This window comes from Desmodus rotundus, chromosome 10, assembly GCF_022682495.2.
Source record: "Desmodus rotundus isolate HL8 chromosome 10, HLdesRot8A.1, whole genome shotgun sequence".
Lineage (NCBI taxonomy): Eukaryota > Metazoa > Chordata > Mammalia > Chiroptera > Phyllostomidae > Desmodus > Desmodus rotundus.
The window spans coordinates 102,412,271-102,429,873 of record NC_071396.1 but is presented as its reverse complement, the minus strand read 5'-3'; the positions used below and the strand labels follow the sequence as shown (position 1 = coordinate 102,429,873).

The 17,603-nt window shown below is 50.4% G+C and overlaps 1 protein-coding gene across 2 annotated transcripts in view; it reads left to right on the top strand.

Annotated features, from left to right (window-relative positions):
* Nucleotides 1-13,241, top strand: part of ALPK2 (alpha kinase 2) — a 94,461-nt gene extending 81,220 nt beyond the window's left edge. For both annotated transcript variants that reach the window (XM_045187679.3, XM_045187680.3), the window contains 2 exons: nucleotides 2,351-2,399; nucleotides 11,352-13,241. In XM_045187679.3, coding sequence (XP_045043614.2) covers nucleotides 2,351-2,399; nucleotides 11,352-11,568 — 266 coding nt within the window. In that variant the 3' untranslated portion in view covers nucleotides 11,569-13,241. The remainder of the gene's footprint in view (nucleotides 1-2,350; nucleotides 2,400-11,351) is intronic.
* The last annotated feature ends 4,362 nt before the right edge of the window (nucleotides 13,242-17,603 follow it).

The following is a 17,603-nucleotide window of genomic DNA, read 5'->3' as shown; positions in this document are numbered from 1 at the left end:
CCCTCCCTTCTCCTTCTCTAAAAATAAATAAACAAAATCTCAAAAAAAATAAGGCAAAACCCGGAGACTCACATTGACACAATCTGATTAACCAGACTACAGACTGCCTTGGATTTCCTCGTTTTTATATGCACTCATTTTCTCCTACTATTTTTGTTTAATCTTCAAAATAATCCTGCAAAGAAGATGTTCGGACCCCCATTCTACAGATGAGAAAGCAGAGGCCCAGAGGCAGCGATTTAACTGCCTGCAGTCACTCAGTTGACAAGCAGAGGGTCCAAGGCTCGAACTCATGATTTGACTCCAAACCCCAAGCTCTTTGCACGAAATCACAAATTCACAAATTGGCAAGAGATTTCCAAGTGTCTCCTGAAGTCGAAGGCTCCCGTGGGGGACTCCTCAAAAGCCAACTGGGAAGTACAACCTTGCAGCCTTGTAGATGGGGCTGCCCTGCAAGCTGAAGGCAGCCACCCTGTGGGCTTTAAGAGATGTTGCAGCCACACTCCCACCGATGTGGTTTCAGTGGACTGCCCTCTATTTTAATTAGACTCTGCTGTGCAATCAGATGCTCCCCATCTTTTCTCCTTCAGAGTTCATTTTGCATTAAATAGAGTTCTCCTACCGAAAAGGAACACCCTGGGGCTCCAGGCACAGCTAGTTTTATGTCCAGGCACTAGTAAACCACTCTGGTGGAATATTACCTCTCTCGGTAAATGAGGTGTGTGGTTTAATGGGGTGTTTCACGATGGTGTTTATTTATTTACCCTCTGCAGCTGCTGCTGGGAGACGTCTTTTCAGTACCATCATCATATGACACAGGATAGCACATTCATTCTCTCAACAGCATCCATATTTTATAAATTGACTGAGAGACTGGAATTAGCATTAAAGAAACACACAAACCCAAACTCAACCATTACCTTCTCAGACTCTCAAAAGTTATCCCCTCCTTAGTTGCATGTGCTTGTTGATGGGATTGTGGTGGGCCCTGCAGGTGGGAGGAGTGGAAGCCAGGCCCTACGACCTGCACACTGGGAAGACCCCTAGGGTTCCGAGGAAGCTGTCCCCCACGAGACCCAAGAACTCAAATTCTGGAGGATGAACTCATATTCCTGCTTACTTCTTTCTTTCCAACAGAGCCAACCCATAAGGGACTATTATCCCCAACACAATTTAATAGTCACACACTAGAATTTAAATTATTGTTCTATAGAGAACTTTAATAACCTTGGTTGAATTGCCAGCAAATTATTAAACCAAGAGAGAGACGTTTCCTTTAAAAAAGCATATTCTATTTTTCTAAACTGTAAGTGACAGCTGGTAACTGTGAGAAGCAAGAAAAAGCAATTCTCAAGTTCAAGGACCTTTTGCCAAATGATTTTTAAAATTGGACTTCTGTGCAACTTAGAGCTGTGATTTTTCCGCTATAGCTTTCCACAAAATGAGATGACCAAAGAGGGCTTTTGCAATTTGGTGTTGGGTTTGTTTTTTTTTTTAAGCACAGTCTTGTGATAAAAACTATGAGAAGCATTTCTACAAATGTTCTAGTTGTTAGCAGTTTTAAAAGAATGAGATGGATTCTTGGCCACCTGTGAAGCAGCCTTTTAAAATGCTCACCATTGCACCCCAAGCCCAAGCCTAACTAATTCAGCTCCCAGGCGCACAGCAGGAAGGCAGGGCTGCCCAACCAGCCCGCCAGCAGCCTGGCCTGTATTTCTGCCATGGTCCCGGCTCTGAATCAGAGCCTTAACCTTCTAAGGCTCCTTCCCTGAGCCCCAGAAAACAGCTCTCTGCGAGTTGGCCATCAGGTCAAACCTCAGGACTGGCTTTGGCAGGATGGCGGTTCCTTCGTCCACGGCCCAGACTGGTTTCTGTGCTGCCAGGCCCCTCAGTGAGCGGGTCACCTGCTGGCCAGGGTCCGGGGGTCCAGCCATCCCAGCCTGGCTGAGGTAGAACAAGTGTCAGGACAAGCGAGGGGCAGGCAAGACTCAGGCCTGGTATCTGGCTGGTCCAGAGAGACCGGTGGGGTCGAGCCATGGGTCCCACCCAAGGGCCGTCAATGGGAAGACCAAAGCAGAGGTCCAGCAGCTCGGAGCACGTGCTACAGCCACCACCCTAGAAAGGTGGGCCTCCCTGGAACTGCTGCATCTGTCTGCGGCCTGCCTCCCCTGGTCCGGTTCCGTGAGGCTGACACCGGTCTAAAAGGCTGCCGGCCTCTCAAGAAAGGGGCCTCTGCTGATGGAGCGAGGAGAGTGTGTGTTGACGCAGGGAGGGGCTGCCACAGCCCCACCCCATCCTTCCTGGGCGGCCCATGTGACACCGCTTCTCTCTCTGCTCTCCCTTCCTGTAGGTGTGGGAATGAAGCTGACCGACGTGGGCATAGCAACGCTGGCTAAAGGGTGAGTAGAAAAAAAAATCAAGTCCATCTTACCCTTCTCCTCTGGGCTCCCAAACACCTTCCGGGCTGACATTGTTCGATTGATGTGGGCAAAGCAGACTTCCTGTCCTAACTGTGGGTGACAAATGTTCTTGGGAGGAATTCAGTTCCTTTCTCTCACTTACAGAAAACATTTATGGACTTACTCCTCCCAGGGAAACACATCTGCGTCCCAACTTTGAAACAAACAAGAACTCTGCAAAGGCATTTCAAGATTAATTACTAACAGGAATGCCACGGGGGAAACGCCAGCACTATTGGGATTTCTTTTCATGAATGTGCCATTTTTCCTCATTTAACATCTTCATTATTAGAAGAGTCAACAAAATATATATATTATATACATTTATATTATATATAATTTATATAAATATACATATTTATACCATATATATAATTTATATAAAATGTACATATATATCAGTTGAATACAGTAAATTCAGTTTGCATATTTTTATGTATTTTTCCCCAAACTCCTTTAGGCGACTCCCAGACTTCCACGGTGGTTACAGGAGCAAACGGCTCTGGCAGGGTTGTGCTTAGTTACCCAGCTTGTTGCTGGTGGTTCTGTTTCCCTGTGCTTGCGTGGAGCATGCCCAGACCAGACGGCGCGGTCACAGTTTTCTGGCGTGTCTCTAGCACACTGTGCCTGTTCGCTGCCTTGTGTGACCAAGGCCCAGAAGGCAAGCTCCCATGGTTCCTGGTGAAAACAGAGCGCTGGGTTGGAGCCACCGTTGCCTTGCCCACGGCTGCTGTTTCTAGGCGCTGGGACCACTTGTCAGGAGGAAGAAGTAGAGGGCAAATGACTTGCAGAAGGGATGGCCTCTGTTTGAAAATGTGGGTGCTGTTATTGTTGAGGTTGGGTGAAGCCAACACATCAGGAGCCACTTGCTGTTGAAAAGACAGTTATTATGGTTTCCAAGAGGAGGGGACAGGCCGTGCAACAGTGGGGGTAGGTGGGCCGGCCTCCGTCAGGGGGCAGGAGTCAGAGGAAATGTGGGCAAGGCCCCTTACTGTGGTTTCTACCGGAAGGGATGGGTGAGAGGGCTTACGATTGTCTAGTTTGAACGTTTTCAGTGGGTTCTGGTGTGTAGGGGCTGTCCCTAGCTGTCTGGTATCTGCCTGGGGGGAAAGTGGCCCTGATTGTGAAACCCCAGTAGGAGGGGGTGGAGGGCTCTGGATTGGTTAGTTTGCATATGAAAGGCATTCTAGGAGGCCAATCAATTACTCTCTCTAGGAATTGGCCAGCCCTGGGGAGCGGCAGTCTCTCCAGGTCCAGCAAGGCCCCAGATGCCAAAGCCTCAGAAACACAGAAAATAAAGCGGTACAGCTGATGCAGCTTTCTCTCCCGAGCAGTGACGGCTCATCTGCGTGAGCTTTCTGGTTACTCCAGCTCATCGGCCTCAGCGGGGCTTTAATGAGTAAACTCATTTCCAGCCTTAATGGAGGACAGAATAAAGTAGAGGGATTTGGGGAAAAAGTGGAGAGAGGACGCTTTTGTTTTTTTAATTCTTACCTGAGGATACGTGTATTGATTTTAAAGAGAGAGGATGGCGGGGGTGGAGAGAGACATGGATCGGCTGCCTCCCATATGTGCCCTGACTGGGGATCAAACCTGCCACCTTTGGGTACACAGGACGACGCTCCAGCCCAGCCACCCGGCCAGGGCCCCTCTTTCCATTAATCTTCAGGTCTGAGTTGGCTGATTTGGTTTTAGAACTGAGATGCAGTTTGGATATTTTTCTTCTGAAAAAGTGCTCAGAATAATACAATTTTGTGTTGGAACTCTCTCCATCCCCCGTGCTGACCAGTGCCCACCTCAAAGTCGGGGAATACGGTCATGGCCTTGGACTGGGAGACGGCAGGTTGGGAGCAGCTGTGATACAGTGGGGGAAAGAGGGGTTGTAGAGAGACTTGGGATGAGATTCCGGTCCTGCCACTGACTCCAATTCCCTCGCTGGCAGCCCTGTTTCAAGTGGCACAGGGGTTAGGCAGGCCTGTGTGACGGTGAGGGCGACCGGACACCCTGGCTGTCCAGGACGGTACCGTGGCCTGCGTGCGGTCCTAGCAGCCCCTCCAGTTAGTCCTTTGTCCTGGACAGATTCCCCCATTTAGAAAAATCACACAGTGCCCTCATTTATGAAGAGATGTCTCTGGACCCCAGAAGAATTTCCCAAGGAAAGCTTTCCTCGACAGACGCCGTGCTCTCTGCCGAGTGTTGCGGGCCCAGGTGTATCCGGACCTGGCTTGCGTGCAGCGGTCTTGTCTTCCCGCGACTGAGCCGTGACTCTAAGTTCTTGCAGCCACTGATCAACAGAATGAGGCCCCAGGGGGCTGTCTCGAGGGTCCCCCCGCCGCCCCCCAGCTAGTCTACATCTAGCCCCAGCAGCTCAGTATGTGCTGGATAAATAACAGTTTCCTTTCCCTGCCATGCCTCTGTCTGACACCAGAGTAGTCCGATTTCATACCATCATTTAGAACAACTTCCTACCAAAACAGAGCTGAGACTTGCTCAAGAAGTGTCAAAGACTAAAGGCGTGATTATTTAAGACATCTTTAGAAAGCATCTTAACAGCTTCCAGGAACCCAGATCACATTTTCCTCCTAATTTAAAAAGAAATCCAATGCCTTGGTTTTGTTCTCAGCTTTCATGGGACTTGTCTGCCCTGGGACAGCTGCCCAAGACCCATTAGGACGACGGATGGCTGGAGCCCGCAGCAAAATGTTGTCTATAAAGTGTCACTTAGCACCTTGCCTCCCCCAGCGGTGGTCAGGGAGCGGGAGGAGGGAGAGAAGGGCACTCTGCAGAGCCAGAGGGCTTTGAGACGCATGTTAGATCATCCTGTTTATTGTTTCTTTTTAGACTTTTCTCTTTTCTTTAAGCTTTTCCTTTTAAGTGACGATTCCCCGCCCCCCAAAGAAACGTTTCTTAGCCCAGTTAAAAATACTGATGAAAGGGGCACCTCCAATCGGAGTGCAAGGGGTGGCTGGCAGATCCCTTTGGAGGCCCCTGGGAACCCCTCTGCTCAGGAGTGAAAACCGACAACCATGTCCAGCCTTCTCACTTCCCAAGCGAGGAGCAGGGGTGCAGGAGAAGGGGGAAGCCTGCTCACAGGCAGACGCTACCTGAAGCAAGGCACCCCGAGGAAAAGGGCAGCTCCTCAACGTTTGGAGGCCAGATTCAGCTGCAGAAACACTCCAGTGGGAACCAGCGCTGCAAAGTGGAGCTCAGACAATGAGGAGAGGCTTGGAAAAGGCTCCCTCCGATTCAGAGGCAGCTTGCAGACAGGCCGAGAGAGGTCCAGGGGCAAGCAATGGCGAATGGGGGCAGACAAGGTTGAGGAGCATTGCAGAGGGCTTTGGGAGAGCAGGAGAGAAGGAGGGTGATGAAGCATCGAAGCATCAAGGAAGCTCATGCTCTCCATTCCCAGCAAACATCTTCCGGTGCTCAGTGCACCCACGCTGGACGGGGAGCTGGCACCGCCCTCAGAAGCCGTGCGCCGTGTAGGCAATGGTACCCGTGGTCTTTTAACTCCAGTGGGAAGATCTCGAGGCATGGATGGGAGAAGCAATGAGGAGGCAAATCGGACTTACTTTGATAATAACTAGTAATAGTAACAAGAGTAAACAATATTCTGAATTAGTTGAAACAGGAAGGAAACATCCTCCCAGATTTGGGGCCCACCCTTTCTTGACCAGCCGTGGAAGGATCTTCCGCAGGCAGAGGGGCCACTGCGTCATTTAAAGGAAGTATTCCCTGGGTCTCAATCTGGACCATGGCTGCAGACACCCCCATAAATGCCACCCGTCTCGTTCTCTTGTTTAGTGAAGTCAGAGGGCGTGGCATTATTTTGAGGGTAAAGAGTTACTTACAATCTCAAGATAAAATAGGAAACTGTCACGATTCATTTATTTTAATGCAACTTCACCTGGTAGTATGATCTTAAGAATGAACAAAAGTGTGTCCTCTCCCTCCTGGGGGCCAGCAGTGTGAGTATGTCTGAAAACGCAACCCCTGGGCCCCAGTACCCACTCTTTCGGCAGGGCTGAGTATGAAAATGGCAAGTTGCAAAGTTTGGCAAATAGGACTGTTTCAACATCTACCAATCCATTTTCTAGGCAGACCCAACAAGACACTACTTGTGGAACATATTTCTGATTTGAAATTGCACAGCCATTTAGAGCTCTCTGAAGGGGAGAAGAAAAAAAATGCCTAATTCTGTAACTGGGGATTTGAAAATTTAACCTTAACCAAACCCAAAACTAGTGTAAACCGGCGCCTGCAGACCTGCGGGCATCCCAGTGGGTCCTGCAAACCTACGCCCCTCCCTAGCCAGCAGCCGGGTTTCTGGAGAGATGGCGAGTTTGCAATTTAACCACCAGAGGGCATCAGAGCCAATAGTTTTGCCCTCTATTGTCTGCTCTGCCTACCCCCCACCCCGCAAAGCCTGCTTCCTGTTGCTGATTGAAGCAAAACAGAGATATGTGCCCTGGAGCAGGTTCCTTCGGTAAAAACTGGAGCAGGGTGGGTCGGTGTGAATAGCCACAAAGGATGCCCCTCAGTGTGGCCACCAGCCAGCATCGTGCCTTCCTGCCTTTGGAAGAACGAGTGAGGAGCTGTAAGGCGCATGGAAACCAAATCCAGGAGAAGCCCGGACAGAACCGAGGGGCAAACGTGAGGTGATAAGGGCCCAAGGAGCAGGGCAGACTCGAGGTGAGGACAAGGGCCTGGAGAAGGCAGGCTCTGCTGGCATCGATGTGCCCAGCTCCAGTCCTGCGAGCCCCGGGAAAGATTAAAGATTCAAATAAACTCCCGCATTCGGTCAAACCCTAGTTCTATCTCCCACGCACGCACACACCAAACTAGGGTTTTATTTCAATTCCATGCCCCTGTAGCCATTCCCCATACATTAAAATTTTCTTTAGAAAGGATATGGAATGAAAACTTGGGTGATAAACAGCTTCTGGCTTTTTCTATAGAGAATGTGGGAATTCTTTGTAGGTGTTTCTGATCTCACCTGGTTTTCTTTAAGCGAGCCCTTTATGAAGGCAGACACAATTTGATTTCTTCAACACAGCCAGAGCTGGAAGTTTCGGCAGCTGCGCGCTGCCCTCCCCCCGGCTCCAGGTGTGTTTGGAAACTAACGATTGCCCAGGAAGCTGTGATAAGCTGAGAGAGAAGATGGCCATGCTGTCAGTGGGCGATTTTTATATGAGTCTGAAAGGCTCACCCGTTATCAAGATGAGAGAAAAGGAAAAGGAATGGTTTTAAAGCAAGAAACCTGCCCAGCCCAGGTTCAACACGTAGTGAATCCAGGCTTACCTGGGGATATTGTGGGTTCGGGTCCTGGCCACTGCAATACAACCGGACACCGTCTTTTTGCTGGCGGAAGGTCTTGTCTTCAGTCTGTAAAAGACGCAACACCTGTGAAGCGCAGTCCAGCGCGATGTGCCTGTATTGAAGACACCTGTGTTGAGTGAGGGTGGGGATTGTGGAAAATAGCCTCCTCACTCCCCCCAGTGTGGAACATTACAGCGCGATTTTGCGATGTTGTCTGACACAAATTTCAAGAAGAAAAGATATAGCTGTGTTCCAGTTTCAATATAAACATGTTTCCCAGTCTGAGAGGGATGGCTGAGGCCATTCACACTGCAGTCTACCTCCTTGCTGCTCCTGGGCTTGTTGGGAGTGCATACCCCACCCCAGACCTGCCGAATGCAAACCAGCATTCTAACAAGATCCTTGGGTAATTTGCATGCCCCTCCCATCCAACAGAAAAGAGAGTTAAGATTCCATTGGGGGATGCTCAGTGGAATAGATTTATTGCTCCACTCCTGGAGACAGAGAGTGAGGACAGGTAGATTAACATAAAAGTGATGGACTAGAAAAGCAGGCTAGGTTGAGGTGAAGGACAAAAAGATCCAGTTAGTAAAATCCCACAAAGCTGAAGTTTCTAAAAATGGAAGTGTGTGGAGAAGTTCTCAAGTGCAAGGTTCTTTATTCCATTGTGTTAGTTCTTAGGGCTGCCATAACAAGTTACCACAAGCCAGGGGCTTAAAACAACAGGAGTTTATCATCTGACGGTTCTGAAAGTCAGAAGTCCAATGTCAAGGTGTCGGCACAGTGTGAGCAGGGCGGCTCCTGCTGGGGGCTGTGAGGGAGGGCGTGTTCCATGGTTGCTGCCGGCCCTTGGCATCCTTGGCTTGCGCACGCATTGCTATAATCCCCACTTCCGTCATCATGTGGCATTCTCCCTGGGAGTTCAGGGCTGTTCTCTTCCTGCATAGCCAGCAGCAACATTGGATTAAGGACCCAAAGTCTACTCCAGTATGACTTTATCTTAATTACACCTGCAATGACACTCTTTCCAAATAAGGCCACATTCTGAGGTTCTGGGGAGGGCATGCCTTTTGGAGGGGATACTATTCAACCCGTTCATCCACCCAACAAGAGCAAAATGGTGAGTATCTGCTGTGGGAATCCTGCTGGGGAGTTGTCACGATACTGCGCATTTGTGGTCTCCTCCCAGCCTGCAGGTGACAGATGGTACTTGTGGCCAGCAAGCGGCCACAAGCCAGGGAACCTGTACATCCCTCTGCTCAGTGTCACACCAGAGCTTGGTGCAGGTGAACTCTGGGCTACTCGATGGAGGAACACAAAGAATGTCGCCCTATGTTCTCGCTAGGCACCGACAAGGGCTGCGAGTCTGAGGGAAAGGGAGGTCAAAGCAGAAGCCAGGCTGAGACAGGGACCAAACTGAGAAAGGAGGAAGACTTTCAATTCTCTAGATGCTGGATATCAAAACAAAAAATGCCCAATGTTGTGTGAAGTTCAGAAACGTGGTCTGGAGACACCCTGGGCCGAGGGGAGGTAGCTCTGAGGATGGGCCTGGTATCCACTCGTTACCTTGACCTTTATTGAAAAGCTTTCCCTGGACAGGTCCTTGGGGCATAAAGTAGTGTCCTGGGGGGAACCAGTCAGCGCAGGGAAGATGTGAGGAGGGGATGCAGGAAAGAGGCTGGAGAGCAGAGCCAGTGTGGAGCAGGTCAGGAGGGCTCCCCAGCAATGCACCTGAGCCGGGGCTCGCAGGGCACCAGGTGCTGAGAAGTGGCCTCCCAACACTGTGCATGCCCACGCTTGGCCTTCTGTGGTGACATCTGCCCCTGGTCCCCACTGCCTTCCTCTGGCTTTCTGTGAGGACTCCAAAGACAGAAAGAATGTGGAAGAAAAGAAGGAGTCCAATTCGTAGTGAAAGGCCTGGGCTCCTGGGGCTACTCAAGAGGGCAGAGCCTGCTGGGCTGTATCCAAACGCAGCCTTTTCCATCCCAGAGGGTGGCAACCACTGTGTAAGGTTGTTACCTTACTTGTTACCTGGCATTGCACACGCGGCGGCCAGGCAGTGCTGAAGAAGCCACGGGCAAATTTTCTGGATGGTCATGGTGTGATTTAGTGATTTTTCTCTGCCGAGGCCAGATGCTGCCTGAACGCCTGAGACAGGCGACAGCACTTGTCTCCAGTGCACTTGGCCAGGGAGGCTGCCCCTGACCCTGATCTTCCCAGTTTGTCTGAGAAGCTCAGGAATGGAGGGGAGACCAGCAAGGTCTCCATCCAGAGCAGGGCGGGGTGAGACGTCCCTTCAGGCCCAGGTGACCTCACATTCGACTGGGGAGATGCAGTCAGGCTGACAGCCGGGGTCAGCCTCTCCCGTGGTGCCCTACAGTTAGAAGGCGGAGATGTAAAGGTGACAGTTGGCAGCACAGCTTTATCACCCCGCTAGATTCAACTCCTGTCTTGGGCTGACTCTTCCTCCAACAAGGGGGCTAGGCTTTTAAAAATGGAGCCATTTTTTTAAAATAAGAAAATGGACTGTGGACTCCCAGGGGTAGAGCACTTAAAAAAAAAAAGATTTTATTTATTTATTTTTAGAGAGTGGAAGGGAGGGAGAGACATCCATGTGTGGTTGCCTCAAGTGCGCCCCATACTGGGGGCCTGGCCTGCAACCCAGTCATGTGCCCTGACTGGGAATTGAACCAGCGATCCTTTGGTTTGCAGGCCTGCACTCAATCCACTGAGCCACACCAGCCAGGACATCATTTCTTCCTCTCAACCACCCTTCAGCCAAGCCTTCTTGATGGATCTTGTTCATCTGTGGGTGGGTGGGTGACTTGGGGGCTTGTCCATTCAAGGTGGACACTCACCCACCATGATTGGGGCGTAAAGACCCAGTCATTTACAGTTTATTAAATGTCCCAACCAAAAGGGACAGCCCCTTAGCCTACTCCCAGGCAGGAGGCCCACATGGTTCCTCCTAGAGCCTGCCAGCGTCAAAGTCCCAGAGTCCTCTGCTCCTGGGGACAAGGTGGGGTGTCACAGGAGAGAGCTCTGCTGCAGGAGGAAGACTCAGGGGGCTCCATCCCAATTTTCTCTCTCCCACCAACTTGCTTGGTTTTCTTAGGCTGGTCCCAAGGCCTCACAGCCTGAATTCGTTCGACGGTAAAATGAAAGGTCTAAACTAAATAATTTTGTCCGGCCCCAAAGTTCTAGAATTTTTTTCTTCAGAACCTCAGGGTGAAAGGATGGCTTTCAGATCACCAAGAGGCCTTCTAATGTTTATCAAGATGGTCCAGCACTAGTCACTGTGACTAAAACGAAAAGGACAATCATCTCCACCTGTCAGCCCCCAGCACCTACGTACTCATAGACCGTGACCTTGACTTAATTCCTTTATGTACTCTTCGCGGTTGCTTAATTCCATGGGGTTGGCTTTCTCTACCAGTAGTGTGTCAGCCATTGGGCCATTCTTGCCTGAGGTGGGAATACATATATTTCCACACACCATTAGTTCCTCCTTCCACAGCTTCTTTGAAAACTGGTGAAGGGTCCCGTTTTCAAAAATTCTGTTTCGTCCCACAGGTACAAAGGATTCAAAGGCAACTGCTCCATGACCTTCATCGATCAGTTTAAAGCGCTGCACCAGTGCAACAAGTATTGTAAAATGCTGGGGCTGAAATCGCTTCAAAACAACCACCAGAAACAGAGGAAGCCGAGCGTCACGAAAAGCAAAGGTCAGCCAAACTCCACGACAGTGAGGAAGGCAGCATCTGGGGTCCCGGCGGAAAAGAAGACCTAGCATCCCGCAGGAACCAGGAGACGCCACCGAGCAGCATGCTGTTGTGTGGGTGGGCGTCTGACAACACCCGGAGAGAGCACGGAACCTGCAGACAGGGCTTCGACAGCCCCTGCACCCGTCCCCTGCTGTCCCCACTGAAGTGCCCTGGAGCAGGGCTTTCGACCCGACTGAGGGAGGGACTGCATCCACTGTGGGCCTCGAGGACCGTCTGTCTTTGTACGCACCTGAAGCATGTGTACCGACCTCGCCCTATGTGTCGATCTGTGTATTTTGCACATGGTTGTGTTGTCCAGGATGTGGTGCTGAGCAGGCTCTGTCTACAGCCCAAATCCTCCCTATTCCCATTCCTCACCTTGAGATTTCTAGACACTTGCAGCTGCTATATAAACAGAAGATATGAATTCCTTTATCAGGTCAATATGTCACACTAGTGTCAACTCTGCTATTGTGGCTGGCGGTGGCTTTTTGAAACATGAGGCCATTTCCCATCATTATTCACACACCCAGTTTTAATGTCCTGTTTCATTAAATTCGTATTTACACAAGAAGTGTGAGATGCATGGATGAGCACAGACGCTGGTTCAGTAGGATGGGTGCCGGGTGCCGCGCCCCCGGGTTAGTGATTCACTGATTCGCGAGTAAGTCTAGTGGCGCGCAAAGTATCTGCGTCTGTGTTTTTCTGATGAACTGAAGACCCAAGTTTGCATCTGGGGGTCACCGAGCTGCACACTCCCTGGGCTTTCACACACACATAATGGCATGTGCCCTCTGGAACAGCATCCCACGGGATGGTCTCACCGCCCCAAAATCGTTCCCCAGGCTCCTCCTAGTCATCGCTCCCCCGACAGCCCTGGCAGCCACCAGTCCTCTACTGTCTCCAGAGCTTTGCTTTTTCCAGAATGTCATAGAGTTGGAATCCCAGCGTATGGAGCCTTTGCAGGTTGTTGGCTGTTTCTTAAGATGATTTCAGCTACTCCCTGGTCGTATTTCAAAGGATGGTTAGGCCTCCTCCAAGTAGCATGATCAATGCTTCTCAAGTTCAAAGTGCCCATAAATCACCTGAATCTTGTGACATTGCCGGTTCTGGCCTGGTGTGGCCAGGGGCCGCACTTAGCAGGGGTGCCAAGAGACCACGGGTAGCAGGGTGTTGAAGTGTCGAGGGGAGTGAGCAGACCTAGGTTCAGATCCCCGTCTGCTGGAGGCAGCACCCAGCAGCTTCTCCATTCTGCTCTGTGAAGCCCGCCCTGCCCCATGCAGCACTCGCCATAGACTGGGCAGCCAGCTTCTCACCAGGGGAGGGCCGGGGCTTCACAGAGGGCTCCCGACTTCTGCTGAAAACACTATTCAGGCACTGGGTTTTTTGGCAAAAGAGAGAACATAGGTGGGACGTTTTGTTTTGAAAAGGGATGAAGGAGGAAACTCTTCAGCTAGTCACATCTATTTTCAGAAAATCTGCCATCTCCAGCCTTTCTTTGGAAGCGATTTCCCCGGCTGCAAAGTACAAAGTGCTCATTTTTCTGCGAGGCAGCCTGCAGCCTGCTTTCCCCATAAAGATCCTACAGATGCATGTAGCAGTGGAATTCTAGAGAGTTCCACAGTAGCAAAAAGGCGCAGGGCACATTTTGATTAGAATTAATGTAAACAGGGTGGGGCAAAAGTAGGTTAACAGTTATATGTACACAAAGCAGTTTATTCTTGTATTATTACCTAGTAATCATTAATTATTAATAAGTAATTATTTATTAATACTATTTATTAATTATTTATTATTCTATTACTTATTAATTAGGCAGCACGCTCCATACAAACAACTGTAAACCTACTTTTGCCCCACCCAGTATATGCACATACATCTCTATATAAAATATACGGTTTACTTGTGTGTGTGTGTGTGTGTGTGTGTGTGAGATCAGAGCCCTTTCAACAGACCAGGGTATTTTCTTTAGTAATAATTTGTAATTATAAAAGTAATAACAGCACAAACAGTTAATGTTTCTGAATTCTAGAAAGGTGCGAAGTGGAGTCAAAGCCCCCCTGTAACGCTCTTCCCTCTGAGCGGCCTTGAATTTCATCTTGGAGAGACTGTTGAAGGGAAAGGAGTCTCTGCTCCGCTCATGGGGTGCCTCTCTTGGATGGGGCCGTCCCTTCCTCCCTTCATGGATGCTCAGACTTTTCCCTAAGTGCCCTCATTGTTTGTCGTAGTCTGATCTCATCTGTTTAAAAACACTCGGAGCACTGGGGACAGAAGGGCCGCCGCAGTGGGGTTTGGCCCAGTCCGGGCTCCCGGGATGGCCTCTGTGGGGTGTGTGGCCATCTGTTCAGCTGCCCAGACCCTGACCTTCTGTTCTGAGATGAATTGCTGTTTTCCTTGCAGTCAGTTAACAAGTCTGTGGTGAGCCCTCTCACACCAAGGGTGCGGTGCTGGGGTCTCAGGCGCGCCCACATCCACTTGCTATCGATTTTCCCGTTGGTCTGCTAAGTGTGCGGTGCCGGGAGTCTAGAAACACAGGGAGCGCCCCTCCCAGGCTCTGAGCTAGGACGGCCTGGTGGGCCCAGCTGGGGGTTTTGTACCTGGTACCTGCAGGCTGGTCACACACATATGTGCGCTGTCTCCTAAAGGGCTCACAGCGGAGCTCTGGGGTGGGCGGATGACAAAAATAAACGAACACGTGATTACAGAGAGCCGTGTTTTCAACAGCAGCTTTATCACTGAGGAGAACGGCAGGGACTCGGCGAGCTCTCGCCAGTGGGCATCTGCTGAGGCTAATTCCGGACGCGCGGATGGCTGGCTTGCGCTAGTGTTTCATGTGACCTTACTGTGCCAGCGCCTCTCCAGCCATGCTTCCAATGAGCCTCATAATAGCGAAGGGTTGAGATAGATGCTCATGGAAAAAAGAGTGTCCAAAGAAGTAGCAATTATTTCTAATTATAAAGTGCCCTGTTTCTAAATGTGTGCATACAGTTTTGAGTGTGTGTGTTGGGCGTGTATTTGACTGGCTGTAGGCGGGAGGAGCCTGTCACAGCCCGGTTCTGGCTGGTGTCCCTTGGGTGTGTTTTGCTTGGCTGGACCTCGTGTGCGGAGGTGAACAGCCTGGCATTTCTCCTCCGTTTAGACCTGCAGATGCCACTTGGGCTTAAATAGTTCAAAAAAATCAAAGAGACACAAAAACCTCATCTGCCTCCCGGCATGGAGGGGACATGTTCCGGCTCTGCCCCAGCAGCTCGGAGCCCCTTTGAGAGCTTCCCTGTTCTAAAACGTGTATCAAGGTGAAAGGCAAGATGGATGCCAGTTTCACATGCGTGCTCACCTGAGCACAGGTTTCAACTTATTTCTTTTAATCCTCACCTGAGGACATGTGTATTGATTTTAGAGAGAGGGGGCGGGAGGGGGAGAGAGGGAGAGAAATGTTGATGTGAGGGAGAAACATCTATCGTCTGCCTTTTGTATGTGCCCTGGCCGGGGACCAAACCTGCAACCCAGGCGGGTGCCCCGACTGAGAATTGAACCTGCGACCCTCAGGTTACTGATGATGCTCCGACCAAGTGAGCCACACCGGCCAGAACCCGGTTTCAACTTTATGATGTGACGAGCAGACACTTACAGGTTCTAATTTTCCCACTAGGTCAAGAATTTTTTTAATTCGGTTTTTCACGAGAGGCCCAAATGGTCCCAGGTAGAGATCATCACAGCCCACCCCCACCTCCCGAAAAATCACACTCTTGATCAGAATAATCAAGAAAAGCCAGTCTGTGCTTCCATTTCAGGGCCCAGGAGCATTAGAAGCAATTCAAATGGGATATCTCACCTCCATCCCCCTCTCCCTCCCAACACTTCCACTTTTTCTACCACATCTGCATGGGATGATAAGGTAGTGGCTTCTTCCCAGTGATAAGTGGCCCACAATTCTTTCCTTAATGTCTCTTTTTAAAAATATGTTACTTACTTATTTTTACATAGAGGGGAAGGCAGGGAGAAAGAGAGGGAATGAAACATCAGTGTGTGGTTACCTCTAGCACACTCCATACTGGGGACATGGCCCGCAACCCAGGCATGTGCCTTGACTGGGAAATGAACTGGTGACATGCTTTGGTTTTCGGGCCTGCGTTCAGTCCACTGAGCTACACCAGCCAGGGCGTCTTCCCTTAGTGTCTGATTAGTTTCCTGGGGCTGCCTTTTCCCTGCCTACCCCTCCCATGGTATGACCCCCACATCCTAACTGAGCAAACTATCCCCTGACTGACCACCAATTTCAAACCCTAACCCCACCTTGTAGGTCGCGTTCCTTCACTCCTAGATCATACCAGCGCTCACACCAGCTGCTAACGCACTGTGTTCAGTGTTTCTTTCTCCCATTAGAAGGTGAGCTCTGTGAGGACAGAGACCTTGATCTCATTTATTACCTGAGGTGTCCCTAACATGTAGAAGTGCCTGGAACATAGTAGATGCTTAATCAATATCTATTGAATCGACCCCTGTCCACCCCTATTTATCCCTAACTATCTGTATCTCATTCAAAACCGAGGGGTGAGGTTCAGAAATCATTGTACTATTTACTAGGGAAAGCAATGCAATAAAATGTCACCTAAAATGACCTACAAGTATACATGAACTATATTTCCCCCCATTGTCGATGTTAAGATAAAAGTAAAATGAGAAGAAATTGTGTCATACAATGGATTTATATAATACATTTTTTTGTCAGGGTTCAGTTTTCAAGTCATTTCACATTGTTTTATGGGCTCCTCCCTGTTAACCCCAGTGCCCCAACCCCCACCCCCAGTCTAGACTATCAGAGTTTTAATCATTGGGCTGCCCGTCTCTTAAAAACTCTCCCTTTCAAGCATCAAGGGGTCCCCGGCCCGAAACCGGCCCAGGAGCGCTGACAAACCCACCTGCACTATCTTCATTCTGGCCTGAGGTAAGTGCAGCTTTGCCTGCCTGCCCTTCCAGCTTCCAGACTCTATTTCATTTTCCACCTTTCTGAAAGAGGTTAACGTGGGGAAGGACGTAGAAGTTGATGACAGCTAAGCAGAGAGAAGCAAGAAAGGTCCCTCCACAGGGAGAATGTCAAGAGCCAAGGCTTGGAAGCAGGCAGAAGAAGACCATCTCTGGGCAGCAGCAAGCAGACTCACCTGGCAAGGCAGGAGGACTTTCGTCGAGTGGGGAGGGAGGAGGAGCGGGCTGGGGTGTGGTAGAGGCAGGGCTTTGCTGCTTGGCCAGAGATCCAGGCTTGTTCTTGTGGCTTTAGAAGGTGCTGGAGGCTTAACCATGGACAAAACCTGGAACCTGGGGAGCGTAGGTTGGAGGAGCAAGAGGGCACGTGAGACGTCCCTGGGCCGGCAAGCAGGAGCAGCCACCGGGGAACCAGAAAGACACCGTGCCTAAGAAGGGCTCAGAAGCCAGTCATGGGAAGCCGGGAGTGACCCACAGATGGAAAGCAGAAGCAAGAGCAAGACAGAAACCGTAGTAGGTCATTCCATTCCAGCACCTGGAAGCTTCCCTCTCAGGGTAGCTTCTCCAGGGCTCTGCAGGGCAGGGGCCAACCCTGCTCCCAGATCACTCCAGCTGTGAGGGACAGCAGAAAGGGCAGCACCTGGCCGAGGTGGGGAAATCCTGCAGTCCCCATCAGGTGGAGGCACTTGTGCAGCAGCAGCCACCGTCTGCAGGGAGCCCCGCTTACTGCTCAGAATCAGCAGACCACAGGAAAGGTTGCCCTTGGTAACTGGTGCACTTGGCACTGCTGAGGCCTCCCTGGAGGTCGACTGCTTTGTCATCATTCGTGTCGGTAGTTACACATCTCGAACACAACATGGTCTTGAAGGTGGATACAGTATTTACCATTGTTCGCATGTCTGCGTTACAGGAAACCCATTCATCAAACCCAGCGCTCACTCCACCAGATGGAGGGCTTCCACATGATGTGGCCCTGCACCCGGAGTCAGTACCTTCCCCTCTCCCCCTCCTGGTGCCAGGCTGGAGATAAATAAGGAAGAAACGCCACCGTCGTCCCTTTAAAAGGCAATTAAGTCACATT